Source organism: Morone saxatilis, unplaced genomic scaffold (assembly GCF_004916995.1).
Source record: "Morone saxatilis isolate NCDOM2014 unplaced genomic scaffold, NCSU_SB_2.0 Contig23, whole genome shotgun sequence".
NCBI classification, from domain to species: Eukaryota; Metazoa; Chordata; class Actinopteri; family Moronidae; genus Morone; species Morone saxatilis.
The window spans coordinates 13018988-13033194 of NW_023339796.1; the positions used below are offsets into that span (position 1 = coordinate 13018988).

The 14207-nt window shown below is 40.3% G+C and overlaps 4 protein-coding genes across 4 annotated transcripts in view; 1 reads left to right on the plus strand and 3 right to left on the minus strand.

Annotated features, from left to right (window-relative positions):
• Positions 1-1082: 1082 nt before the first annotated feature.
• LOC118334716 (glyoxal reductase-like) lies at positions 1083-3102 on the minus strand. Its single transcript, XM_035670758.1, is given in 8 exon segments — positions 1083-1289; positions 1415-1440; positions 1443-1473; positions 1750-1932; positions 2097-2188; positions 2388-2489; positions 2582-2830; positions 2972-3102. Coding segments are annotated over 8 exon segments (855 nt in total). The 5' UTR covers positions 3048-3102; the 3' UTR covers positions 1083-1193.
• Positions 3103-3423: 321 nt separating this feature from the next.
• Positions 3424-7108, minus strand: LOC118334715 (glyoxal reductase-like). Its single transcript, XM_035670756.1, has 8 exons — positions 6910-7108; positions 6631-6722; positions 6077-6325; positions 5819-5920; positions 5642-5733; positions 5082-5264; positions 4927-4986; positions 3424-4723 (listed from the first exon to the last, which is right to left on the minus strand). Exons 2-8 carry the CDS (start codon positions 6701-6703, stop codon positions 4628-4630), a joined length of 855 nt encoding a protein of 284 aa, XP_035526649.1. The 5' UTR covers positions 6704-6722; positions 6910-7108; the 3' UTR covers positions 3424-4627.
• Positions 7109-7281: 173 nt separating this feature from the next.
• On the plus strand, positions 7282-10570 carry extl2 (exostosin-like glycosyltransferase 2). The gene is made up of 6 exons (XM_035670755.1): positions 7282-7372; positions 7933-8381; positions 8832-8902; positions 9060-9175; positions 9273-9526; positions 9637-10570. The coding sequence occupies exons 1-6, from the start codon at positions 7368-7370 to the stop codon at positions 9795-9797; spliced, it is 1056 nt and encodes a 351-aa protein (XP_035526648.1). The 5' UTR covers positions 7282-7367; the 3' UTR covers positions 9798-10570.
• A 161-nt stretch (positions 10571-10731) lies between these two features.
• The window catches only part of parla (presenilin associated, rhomboid-like a), a 4831-nt gene continuing 1355 nt past the window's right edge, over positions 10732-14207 (minus strand). The window contains exons 3-10 of the mRNA XM_035670762.1: positions 14072-14178; positions 13855-13987; positions 13654-13749; positions 13359-13508; positions 13024-13094; positions 12819-12920; positions 12327-12424; positions 10732-11380 (exon numbers count right to left, since the gene is read on the minus strand). Of these exons, the coding sequence (XP_035526655.1) occupies positions 11230-11380; positions 12327-12424; positions 12819-12920; positions 13024-13094; positions 13359-13508; positions 13654-13749; positions 13855-13987; positions 14072-14178 (908 nt within the window). The 3' untranslated portion in view covers positions 10732-11229. The remainder of the gene's footprint in view (positions 11381-12326; positions 12425-12818; positions 12921-13023; positions 13095-13358; positions 13509-13653; positions 13750-13854; positions 13988-14071; positions 14179-14207) is intronic.

Here is a 14207-nt window from a genome sequence, read left to right on the forward strand (position 1 = left end):
TCTGTGTGACATTGTTGCAGCTTCAGAATATGCAACAATATGTGGTCTTTGCAGCTTCTATAATGAAAATGTTCATGCCTACCACTGAACAGACTCACCACCTGGATGATGATGCCAGATGTCTTATGAATTTCCACCCATTCCACGCGTTACTTAACAGAGTACAGTAGTAGTAGTAAAGACTATACAAAGCTCAGAACTTGAGTGACAGGATTTCAAGAAGCACTGTGGGGGCCTTTTTTCCTTTTATTAGACAGCACAGCTTAGAGATGGACAGGAGAGGGGGAGAGAGAGAGGGGGGATGACATGCAGCAAAGGCCACAGGTTGGATTTTTCCCAAACTCCCAAACCTGCTGATCCGGTTCTATTTTACATACTGTATGTATTAGATGTGTGAGAACTGCCTTGGATGAAAACCCAAGTTAAAACCACCTTTTACAACTTTGCTATTCCCCTTTGCCTTTGATGGATTGTTTTTTCTACTGCACTTTTACTTCTATTTATTTTATTACTATTTATTTATTGCATTTGGGCAATTTACACCTTATTACTGCATTGTCAATGGTCAATGTTTTTAAATGCCATTCAAATGCTTTTCTTTGTCCAAGTAAAGCCTTGCCTTGCCTTAGGGTGACACCCTCTTCACACATCATACTGGTCATACTGGCTACTGGTCATCTATTTACATTCTCATTTGGAGAGACGAATACTGTTGCTTTTTGTATACAGTAGGGCTCAGTTTACTCTTTACTAGAGCAGAACACAAACTGGACCGGATCTGGATGCAAACCTCTCTCGCTTTGGTGCTGGAAAAAAACAGCATGGTGACCTTTACATCAGCCCTGGCATAAAGAAGTGAATGCCAACACACACCTAAACTCACAAACACTGTACTGTACATGTACTCTTTTACTAAAGGACTGTAATAGAGTTTGTCATGGTATTTTCATTTTCCAGCCCTGCCCAGAAAGACACACACATCTTTTTTTTTCACAGAATTGTTTAATTTTCTTTTAAAATAAAAGTGAGGAACTACATATGCTCTTTGTTAAAGCTTCCAGAACAATGCAGTGCCCCTCATATGATAACTTCATAAAAGAGTTATTTCTGCAGAAAATATGCCTTGTGTTATTAGTTCTTCAGCTAATGACAAAACTAATTCCAGGACAAACACTGAGTTTTCTAACATTTCGTTACTCCACATTTGTTGGATCCCAGGACACATGTCTCCCATCATGCAACTTGTTTATAGCCTCCATGTCTTCCTCCTCCAGCTGGAATCCGAACACCTAAAAGAGCGTGAAGAGAAGGAATAAAGGGGAGAGGTGGTGTTAAAATAATCGGTACAGCATTGACTGATAATTTCAGTTTCAGAACTGTATTAATGTATTTTTTTTATTTATTTACAACTTACCTGACAATTTTCTAAAACACGCTCCTTTTGGTTGACTTTGGTATTGTAATGGCTCCATTCTAAGATGAATACAAGAATTAATAACAATGGAAACATAAGTTTGACTAACTTTTTTTTAAATGGTGAGTACTTGGCAAGTTGGCCCTGACTAAGGCGCACGTTGCTTTTATTTTACAAAAATAAAATTAATTATTTATATAATATATAAAGTTATATGATATTCATAATAATAAGTGGGAAAACACTACAACAACATCCAAACCTGACTATATATGGCAAATATTAGTCCGATTCTGGAATAAACTGATACTGGTTCTCATTTTCATTTATATCACCTGAATACTCCAGCGGATGCAGATCTGAGAAGGTGTACATTCGTACTTCTGTGCCAGCTGGACAATAGTGGGGTTACTTAGGGCTTGACCCTTGGCCAGAGGGCAGTACCCCTGAAACGCAATACCCTCCTCACGGCAGTACTCGATCAGCTTATTGGGCTGCTGGAATGGATGGTACTCCACCTGTGATGGAATAACTATTAGATTATGTACTGTAACAATGCTTGTAATGTTCTAGTAGTTGTGACCCAAATTCTCTCATAACCATGTCTCTCCGCCTTCAGATAAAGATCATGACTCGCTGTGGACATTTTTGTTCAGAGAGAAATATTTTGTGTAATACTTACTTGATTAACATGTGGCACCACAGTACAGTCCTGCTTCAACTGCTCCAGGTGGTGAATCATAAAGTTGCTAACCCCAATAGTACGACACAAGCCTGTAGGAACAGAGTGAGAGAAAGGTGTTATGAAAAGAGAATGAAATGTGTTTTACATGCAGTATGTTGATGTGTGACCTAGTAGTTACACAGGTTGATATGACCAGTGTATCCCAATACAATTAAAAAAAATTCACCAACCCTGGTTAATAAATGATCTGCTAATCTGTTATTCAGTTGTATTTCATTGTATATTTACCCTCTTCATGAAGTTCCTCCAAAGCTCTCCAGGCCTCAGCTCTCAGTTCTCTGTTGCAGCGACCAGGTGGCATCGAGCCAGGCCAGTGCAACATGTACATGTCTGGGCGGGAGCAGACAATAAACAAACAGACAAGAAAATATCCCTCACATGGTAGTTTTTTGCATATAAAAAAGGGATGCTTCTGTCCTTACCAAGATATTCCACCCCCATCTGGGAGCAGGATTTCTCAAAGGCCTTCTTGGCAGTTTCACATCCATAGTCCTCTGGCCAGAGTTTATTAGTGAGCCACAGGTCACTTCGGGGTACCCCGCTGTCTCTGATAACTTCAGCCAGCTGTACCTCAAAGCCATTATACTTTGATGTGTCAATGAGGCGTATGCCACAATCACAGACTGCATACAAAACAGTATCTTGAGAGAATCCTCCAACTTGGGATGTGCCTTAAAGCGAGGAAGCAAAATGTGGACCATTTTATGTCACAGCTACTATACAAAGTAAAATACGTTTTTTTTAACGATTTTACTGTACTGTATAGTATTGTTGTACATATATTCCAAACATCAAAATAAAATCATACCAACCTATTCCAAGTATTGGCATTTGCATCCCATTTGAAAGTTTCACTGTGGGACAAGTCCAGCTCTGTGCAGAAGACATGATCTTTTGGAAGACAGTATCAATGTGACCTAACTGAGAGCAAAAAAGACCTGAGTTTAGTTTCACCTGAAGTGATTTTGCCAGGCACTTCTTCCTCACACCTTAAGAAAACATAATTATGCAATTTGATGAGCGCCAACTGACTTTGAGTGCTTTGAGCATATAGCCTCTGGACAGTCAGACCCAGAACAGAGAACTCACATGGGGCATGGGGGAGTAAGGTTGATCCACTGAGCACGTTTTTCTGTCTTTTAAGAGGATTCTACTCCTTGTTGCAAGTGGTATCTTTTTTTTAAAGACTTCAAATGAACAATCGTGCTGAGTTGCAAACAAAGAAAATCAGAAGACACTCTTCTTGTGCAGTTGCTTTTGTATTTTTAAAGTGAAGCCATTTTTTAAAGCTTGCAGTGGCTGAAAACCATCATCATAAAAAAGCTTACACAATGATTCACAAAACATGAGAATAAAAGAAAGATAACAGATGAGTAACCATACAAAACAGTAGTTACAATAATAATAATTATAGTTACAAAATGAGAACAAAAGAAAATACACAACACCGAAGTTACAAATCAGCCATCAAAAAAATGCTTTCCTGTAAAGATATGTTTTATGCAATGATTTAAAAGAGGTAATGTACTGGCAAGCCTGATCTCCTCAGGCAGACAGTTCCTAGGGGACATGATGGCAAAAGCTTGATCATTCTTAGTCACCAGCCTTGACATAAGGAGCACTGGTGAGGAAAGGCTTGAGAATCGTGAACTTAGTCCAAAGCTCAATGAAGTGATATGGGACCTATGATTGGTATTAGTTAAAATTTGAGCAGAATTCTGAGCAACTGAAGATTCTCTACTAAGGCATGTAAACAGTGCATTTTAATAGTCTAGGTGCAAAAAACAAAAAAAAAACAAAAAAAAAACAAAAAAAACACCTTCTTAGTCAAGAGATAACTGATGAGGATGAAAAGCTCTTATGAAAGTCATTTTTGACCTTCCCATCCCAAAACAGTCTTTACTATCTTTACCCACCGGGCCCATCCAAAAGAGAAGAAATTATAATACTGAACATAACATACATGTAATCACGCATATCTTTCCAACACCTATAGATACAGGCATGCACCCAAACATTTTAATGTAAAAGAATAGGTACGTTTTAAGTCCCCTGCCTATTTTGTAGAGATGCACCGATCCACTTTTTATTCCGATCCGATTCTGGAATTTGCATATCTGCCGGTAGTAATATTGGATTGGAACGGTCCCAAATCTACCGTTTACTCTCATTTTATGCAAATCTCTGGTAAAGCCTTTAAGATTAAGATTTAGGAAATACTGAAAAATCTGCAAAAACATTCATAACCTTTGTCAACATCTTTTCTGTCACATATGCTGGTAATATTAAGTTGTGTTTGCATTATAAAAATATAGCTTTCTATAAAGTAAGGCACAAAGTAAGGAGACGAATAAGCTTCACACCATAGTCTCCTTCCAGGCAAACGGTGGCGCACAAAGTGTAATGAACAAACACAAAATTAAAATCGTTTTACTTCTTCCGCTAACGGTTACTGACAAAACTAGTCATTATTCTACATTTGTTGGATCCCAAGTCACGTGTCTCTCATCATGCAGTCCACTCAAAGTGGCCATGTCTGACTCCTCCAGCTGGAAACCAAACACCTATGTGTGAGGGAGCAGAGGTAGAGGAAGAAATTATCAATGGGTGTCACACCCATTCGTTATTTAATTATTTTTTAATAATTAGGCATTATATAAAATTACAGTATCCTGCTTGTTGGTCCATCACAATAAAATGAATTTGTACTTTTCTTGACTTTTAACTGTTTTTATGAAGGTTAATGTGCAATGCATTGCCAACTCACTTGACAATTTTCTTGTATCCTCTTCCTTTTCACTGATTTTGGTATCGTGACAACTCCATTCTAAAGGAAAAGTAGAGAAATCACAACATTGTAGGTAAATGAAGTATATATATACTGTACATAGAGAGTGTGGCATGTCTGAACAATGTGACAACCTGAATACTCCAGCGGATGCAGATCTGAGCAGGTGTGCGTCTGTACTTTTCTGCTATCTGGAGAATGGTTGGCTCGCTGAAGACTTGACCCTTGGCCAAGGGACTGTACCCTTCAAACACAATTCCCTCCCGATGACAGTAATCTTTCAGGTGATTGGACTGCTGAAAAGGATGGTACTCCATCTGTTGAGTAATAGCAAGATGCATTATAAGCAAGTTACTGTACGTAGATTTGACTTGTATACTCATAATTAATCTCCGATCATTTTGGTAAGAACATCTATCATTATATTATTGAATCATTACAGTTCCTATCTGTTTTGTTAGCAGTTTATGGGGGATGGCAGACTAATGCTAGAGTAGCACTATATCAATTTTATGGAAGAAAACGACTTACTACTACTGCACGTATGTATACCGGGAACCTCATGAGGGAGCCCACCACTAAAAGTCTTCTTTTTTTATATCATCTCTGAAACAAGCTTATCCTTTCCCAAATCTGACCTAAATGCCTCTGATTTAATCTAACTGAGCGTTTTCTGTAAACAAAAAAAAACTACCTGATTCACATGTGGCACTACACTGCAGTCTTCCTTTAACTGTTCCAGGTGGTGGACCAGAAAGTTGCTCACTCCAATAGCACGGCACACCCCTATAGTGAAAAATCCCACTCTGTCACTATCACATCATGACACTCGCTCTAGTCACTTCCTGTGTGTTTTCCAACTGTTTTCTACCTTCTTTATAAAGTTCCTCCAAAGCTCTCCAGGTCTCAGCTCTCATCTCCCTGTTGGAGCTACCAGGTTGCAATGGCTCTGGCCAGTGCACCAGGTACAGATCTGAAAAAAGGTGGGCAGGAGATGATTTGATGAAAGACAACCAACTGCATACAATGTCAGGGACAGAGGACTGTCACTGCAGTAACGAAGCAAAGAACATCCATTATTAGAGAAAACGATGACAACACACATGTCTTTATCAATCATAACACATACCAAAATAGTCCACCCCCATCTGTGAGCAGGATTCAAGGCAGGCCTTCTTTGCGGCTTTGTACCCGTAGTCCCCTCGCCACAGTTTATTGGTCAGCCACAGATCACTTCGTGGTATCCCACTCTCTCTGATAGCTTTACCCAGTTTCTCCTCGCAGCCGTAGCGCTTTGCTGTGTCAATGTGACGCACGCCACATTCAGTGAGTGCATACACAACGGAATCATGAGAGTATCCGCCAAAATGTGATGTGCCTGGTATAGACATAGAATATGAGACAAAACATTCATTCAAAATTCAAAAATATCAAAACTGCTCTTTTTTATGTGTTGAAACCAGAATTTACACAAATTCTGAATTTAATTTGTATGTGTGAGTGTTAATTATATAATTATATAGTCAACTTTTCCCTTATAATTCCCTCCCCAGAAAAAAAACTAACATTTGATGTAAAATAAATAAAATGCCATGCATACCAGATTAAAAAGAACTGTAAAAACACCACACAGTGTGTTTAGAGTTTGCATTAGTGTAATGAGGATTTACCAAACATACGCACCTAATCCAAATATTGGAATCTGCAGACCATTGGAGAGTGGGACTGTTGGACTCAGCACTGGTGCTAAAGACATCTGGGCAGCGATGTGCAACCTGTAAAACAAGTCTTAATACATTCTTACTTTTAACTTTCTTCTCTTCTTGCTCTAGGCCTGGGTTAAAGAACATACTGTCAATGGTCCACACATCTGCCATACTTAACGACTACCCACAAGTTTACAAATGACTTACTAATGTTAATAGTATACACCCGTTACACACACTTCAGTCACTAACGTACCTGAGAGTTGCAGTAGACTTTCCTTTGCAGGTTTTGTTTTTGTGTGTTTGTGTGTGTGTTTTTTGTCTTCTCTCCAACTCAACAGCATTAGCATCTCTGGGACAGGAAGAGATACGCCCCCAACGGAAAATCAAATTATATTATATTATGTTCAACAAAGATGGCGTCACTTTCCAAAGTGTCCGAAATACGCTCAAGTGAGTTAAAACTGACGTACGACACTGTAACGTAGGAAATGCAAACATAAAGACTCAAATTAATTGCATTTTCAAGTAGTTGGCAATTTGAGGGTTTACCAACAACTCAGCGGCTTATTTTTTTTAAACTGTGGCCTTCACTCATATTACGTTGCGGCTCATGTTAGCTTGTCAGAGCTCTCTGCTTTTTAGGCTCTTTGGTTAGAGTCAGCCAACATGGCGACCATGTAGAGCACACGGCTTGTTTGCATTGCCAACAAAATGAGGTGAGTTCTGAGTGACCGAAAAGAAATGAAACATCACTTTTACTGTTCTAAATGCAATGAAGTAGCTCTATCATGAGGTAGTTCGGTAAAGTCAAGCTATGGCGTTATGTTTATTTAAAAAAATAACACCGAATTTAAGCATAAAATACCGTTAATGGTTTTATACAAGTTAGTTTTCGTGGAAGCTAACGTTTAATTTGATTTGCTTACAGAACAAATTCAGAAACGGGACTTGAGCTGTTGTTTTTGGCCATCTCCAGCAAACAGCTCCACTTTTCACCTTACTGGGGACACTATAGTGTTAATGTGCACCAGGCCTGGGCCATTTAGTTACTTTCTAAAAGAGCCAGGGTGTTCAGACAGTCCTTAAAATGAATCCGGTGAAAGTGTTAACACAAAAAATAAGTGGAAACTTATTTTCTAATTATTTGAGTGTAAAGCCATGCACCTCTGTCTCATAGCATTGTTTGATCTAGCTGGTGTTCTGAGGTAGCATCACTTGGAGGGATGAAACGTGGAGTATATTATAATAAAGTCCATCATCTGTGTATCTTGTGCAGGGTCCCCCGCTGCTGCATGGGGCTCAGGCGAACCTATTTGGTTTGGCCAATCCTGCTGCTACTGCTGGTTGGTGCAGCTTTGACAGCTCTGCTGCCCCCTGCTGAGGACCAAGGAGGCCTTGGTGTGCTGGGAGCGCTACGCCGGGGAACATCACAAAAGGAGAATCCTGCACAGGGCCACCATGGTGACAGCACCGAGGAGCAGCAGAGGTTTACCATTATCATCCAAACTTACAACCGCACAGACATTTTGCTCAAACTCCTAAACCATTACCAGGCAGTGCCTCATCTTCAGCAGATTATCATAGTGTGGAACAACGTTGGGGAGCAGACACCCCTGAAGTTGTGGAACTCTTTGGGGCCTCATCCGGTCCCTGTGGTCTTCAAGGAGCAGAGTAGCAATCGGATGCGCAACAGACTACAAGCATTCCCAGAGATTGATACTGATGGTCGGTATATCTGTAAGCTTTAATCTTGTGTGTACACCGATCAGCCGTAACATTATAACCACCTGGGCACCCTGGTGGTCATAATGTGATGCATCCCCATACGTAACAAACTGTGATACACTGTGTTCTGACCACTGCAGACCGGGAACACCCCACAAGAGCTGCAGTTATGGAGATGCTCTGATCCAGTCATCTAGCCATCACATGTGGCCCTTGTCAAAGTCACTTCAAATCCTCACGCTGCCCATTTTTCCTGCTTCTAACACATCAACTTTGAGTACAAAATATTCACTTGCTGCCTGATATATCCCACCCACTGACAGGAGCCATGACGACAAGATAATCAGTGTTATTCACTTCACCTGTCACTGGTTATAACATTATGGCTGATCGGTGTGTATACCTGTTTTTTCTCAGTGGCATTTGCTTGACCTTTGCTTTGATCCCCAGCTGTGCTGATGCTGGATGATGACACCCTGGTCAGTGTTCCTGACATCAGTTTTGCTTTCTCTGTCTGGAAGGTAATGCGTTCAAGGACAACGTAGACGAGAGTGGTTAACATTCTGCATCTAAATTACATTTTGGTTTGACTTGATAATTATGTAAATAAAAAGAAATCGATATTATATGGTACTTTTACCGCACCATGTGATTGACATAACTTGTTTGGTTCCACAGCAATTTCCAGACCAGATTGTTGGGTTCGTTCCACGGAAACATGTCTCAACACCAGGAGGAGTGTACAGTTATGGCAGCTTTGAATTGCAGGACCCAGAAACAGCTGGAGGTGACAAGTAAGTACAACTCCACATATACTGACCACAGTGTGGTTTGGTGTTACTATGATGAGAGACTGTTTTTAATTCTTATATCCTGATCCGCTCACGGCAGATACTCCATGGTGTTAATTGGTGCCGCCTTCTTCCACCGTCGCTACCTGCAGCTCTTCCAGGACCAACCTCAAGCAGTGCACGAGCTGGTGGATGAAACACAGAATTGTGACGACATCGCCACGAACTTTGCCGTAGCGCTGTATTTGAGGAAACACTCAAAGTCTACAGGCGGCATTACCAAACCCTCTGGGATCTTTGTCAAACCTGTGGACCTCCGCAACCTGGAAAAGGAGGCCAGCAGTGGGTACCAAGGTATGTGGCATCGTCCTGAACACCTGCTTCAGAGATCCTACTGTCTGAACAAGCTGACACAGATCTATGGCCTAATGCCACTCTGCTTCTCCAACCTGATGGTCTCGCAGTTTGGCTTCCCCAGCTATGCCAACCACAAGAGCAGAGGCTGAGGAACTGCCACGTCGCTGACTGTTTCGGACTAAAAGAAGACGAACTCAAGTGGCAGTTTCCAGGCTCAGGATCATGGTTGATCATTGAGGGTACAGCTGATATTCCCCGGTCCATGTGATCATTCACCTACTATGTGTGTTCAGAAACAAGAATGCAGGCGAACGTTTTACAGGGTAAGACATGTAAAACCGGCATTCAGTTGTTAGACAATCAAAAATGATCGCAAAACAGTAGTAGTATGTTAACATTTTAGCAGAGGGTGAGACACGGCATAAATGGTTTTCACAAAAATATTTATGTTGTGTGCTTAGTGTTTACCTGCTCAGTGTTTTTTCTCTTCTTGTATTTTATGATACCGAGTAGTTTCACCGTGGTATTAGCAGGACTATCACGGACTTTCTTACTTTGGACAACAGCAAGGATTGTTAAATGAAACGTCCATATTTCATGTGTATACTGTTGCCAAAGCTGCCTTTCCCTCAGCATGTACAACTCTCACATTAAACTAATAGTGCAGTTACTTTATAGCCAGCAGGTGTCAGTCTTTGATCTGCTTTGACAGTTTGCCTTGTTTGTAACTGTGATTTACAGCACTGACATTTTTTTTACTACATTTTTAGTTGTTTATAGAATGTGTCACTTTCTGGTGAGCTTGCACACAGTCCCTACAGATATAAAATGCTTGTCAGAAAATACAGGCATTGTTTAGTGTTCTTCGGTCAAAAAATAATCCCCAACAAAGTGTGAATCAGAGAATATAATGGGATTATCGCAAGTATTATGTGAACTACCGTGCATGCGTGGACAATCATTTTTTAAATGTGTGCACAAATGTCAAGCTTACAGGACTGTATCATGTGATTCAGACAAATAAAGCCAACACTATTTCTCTGTCTGTCTAAATTTATGATATTTGTGCTTCAAATATTGTCACGCCAATATGGATCAAGCTCCTTCTGCAATGTTTATAGCACCTCTTAAGAATTAGTTCCCAGTGGTCATAAATTGAGGTAAATTCTTTTTTCATTGAGGACTAATAATAAAATAACTGATGACTGCTGAAACTCCAGGTTTAATAGCAAAGCAAGACCAGCCCCCAAGATGGTATATTACATTGAATTAAGCAAGTGATCATTGAATTTTATCAGCATTCTGGTTCATTTGTCCTGTTGTACAACTGCTTTCAATAATATGAACAGGGAAAAAGCTGACAAAGGCTGAAGGTTAAACATCTTCAGATTAATAAGAGGTAGGAAAGTGATGATGTTCTCATTTTGTAGCTTAAAGGTGTTACTTGTAGGGCAGCAGATGTCGTCTGTCTACGCATTCAACATCTGGACTGAAACACCAGGCGTGAAGTCTGACCTGTCAAAATTCAGGTCTCTGCATACCATTAACTCAGCTTCTGCTCATTACTAACCTTGAATAAAAAAAACTATGTTGATAAACAACAATATCCGACTCCCTCTTGGTGGATAAAAGTGTCCTTTCATATTCTGAGGTCACCCTGGACTCTCTTTCAATAAGGATCTGAAAGAACCTGCAAAGTGTCATTGTGGCCCAGGTCCATCACTACCACTGACCCCAGGCCCACCTCCTGGCCTGGATCCACCTGCACCTGGAGAACGCATGTCATGCCACATCTTCACGAGAGGCTCCCTCTTCCTCCAAATCAGTTTGTGACCATACGACACATACCATCTGTAGAACAAGATATATACAGACAGTTTAATGTACAGTCATGCCACCAAACCATATTTAAAGCCCATTAACATCCTTTTAATGATTTATGCCCCCAATAAGCTGTATAAAGCTGTAGTTCCAAACAAGTGTAAAACATCCAGTAATAACATATATTGTGAATAATGAGCAACAGTGTATTATTACAGTAACTAGTTATTTTTGGCAGTAATTATTCAATAATTTTGTGCGTCTTCATCAGTTTCATTCCGTACTGGGTTCATGTGATGACATCTACTGTACATGCATTCAAAAGACAGTAACATGTGTTTGAAAGATCCTGAAAAGGTTTATCAGCACATGGAGATGGCATGGAGTGCCTCAAATTCATATATATTTAAAAAAATGACTGGTTTTCTTTTTTAAATGGAGCCTGGTGGGCGGTCGTAGTCAGCTGTTTTAGTCTTTAGATGCTGCGTTCTCACGAAACATCTAGTAGCAGCAAATTGTGTATATATAACCTTTAACGGCATCTGATGTATTTTAGGATCCAAGGATTAAAAAAAGACTTAAAGGTCCAGTGTTTAGGATTTAGTGGCATCTAGTGGTGCAGTTGCTAACTGCACTCTCAGAACTCTTGCAAAATGTGTAAGGCCGTATCTAGACCCAGTGCTCTAGATTCCATAGAAGTAAACCCACTCCCTCTGTAGATACAAACGCTCATTCTAAGGTAACGAAAACACAACTTTTCTTATTTTCAGGGGATTATACACAAAGGAAAACATTCCTATAAACATATTCCATTTCTGCCAGTTGATCTTTCTAAATGTAACACACTGCTTCTATAAACATAAATATAAAACAATTTTGCATTATTGGCCATGGCCTATCATTTATGTGCAGTTTATGAAACCCATAAATACATCTAATAATTCTGTTCAATGTAAAAGAAACATTGGCCACTCACATTCCAAAGAGGGCTCCGCCAAGGTGAGCTGCGTGGTCAAACAGCCGCCATCCCAGTATAAGCCCTGCTGTGTCTATGGCAATGAGTGCTTTCAGAGCCTAATGACAGAACAATGACAGGAACCTGACGTTACACACTACGTAAATCGCACTAAATCAACAACGATCTCTCTACCATGCATTCAGACATGCATACTTACACATTCCCTCACACACACTGGACTTTGTCCGTTTCGTTCATGCACAGATTTACATCTCTTGCCTGCAGCGAAAACACAACACGGGAATGTCAACAACACCCTGCTAAATGTGTGGATTACCAAACTATTTTAATTCACATTACACTTCAGAGATGTGTATCTGCAGAACAAGAGACCTTTTCAAACCATAAAAAAAGCGCACACCCAAGACCTGGAGTCCAAACACACACACACACACACACACACACACACACACACATATATATATATAAAGTATACCGTGTATCACTTACGCTTCCTGCTGTGAAAGTGACCATGGGGAGGAAGAGTATGCCTAGTTTGGCTTCTGGCACTTTTGCACAGACTGCGGCCAGTACTGCCATGACGGCACCGGACTATGGATCAAACAAAAGGTGGGTCAAAAGATTACAGTCTTCTTCTTCTTTTTGTTAAGCACAATTTATTTGATTTTATTTTTTATTTTAGCACATATCTTACCGCTCCTAATGATGGATGGAGACGTCCAGTGACTGTTTTACACATGTAGCTAACCATAGTGGAAATCACACCTGAAAATACACGATATGATTTGGACATCACTTCAAAAATCAGGAAGTCATTTAGCTAAATAGCAAATATGTAATCTGTATGGTGTGTCATTTTAGTTTATACCAAGTTATTTATAACCGTGTTACTTAAAAAATTGAAACCTAAATAGATTCTGTAAGAGATTAAAAGGAATTTGGGTTTGACAGATTCAATGCCATTTAAATACTGGATTTATATTAAATTAAATGCCATCAGACCCCGGTCCTATTCTTTATTTGACTCACCGGCAGACAGGTAGACTGCAAGAAACTGCTCCTTCCCTAAGAGGGAGACAATTCCTGAGGAAAATGTCCACAGGACATACATGTTAGCCATCATGTGGATAATGGAGTAGTGGCTGAAGGAAGACAAGACCATGGGAATGCACCGTGTTTCTGGTGGGGGGAGAGAAAAATGGACATAAACATTAATAAAGGCGCTTGGAACACACAGATATTGATTTCCCTTATAGCCCTTGTGTAAGCACTTTATATTATTTATTTAATTATTTCAAACGTAGGTATAACATGGCATACTCACTGGAGGCTGGGTTGGACGTAAAGTACTTAATCATGCTTCTTTGCATAGAAGGGATCCGCCAGCAACACAGGACTACAGCATTTACTGCAATGATACCTGGAAAACAATATATAAAGAAACGCTGGATTATACTAAACACCTGAAAACATGTTGATGCTAGCCATTCAATCAGAAACAGGGACAAAATGCAACAGATATTACCAGTGACAGTCCTTTGTCCTTCTGTGAGGCTGCTCCAGAAGTCATCCACCATGGACATCAGGAGGATGAGCTGTTGCTGGAAGCCCGACAGCTGGTTCCACCAGTCATGCCAGTACGTCATGTCCTGGGACCCCTGGTAATACATAAACGGTCACATTGGTTATACATTAACAACAGTGGAGGAAGGAGCCAGCAGTTTCTATCATTAAAACCTCACCTGTAGTAATTTTTCTGCCTCCTCTTCATCTTTTGCAGACTGAACTCTGGACTTCAGTGTCTCATATTGCAGAATGGCCGCCGCACCAAAGGAGCAACCTGTAAACTAACAGGGAGTCAGACGCCAACCAATGCCA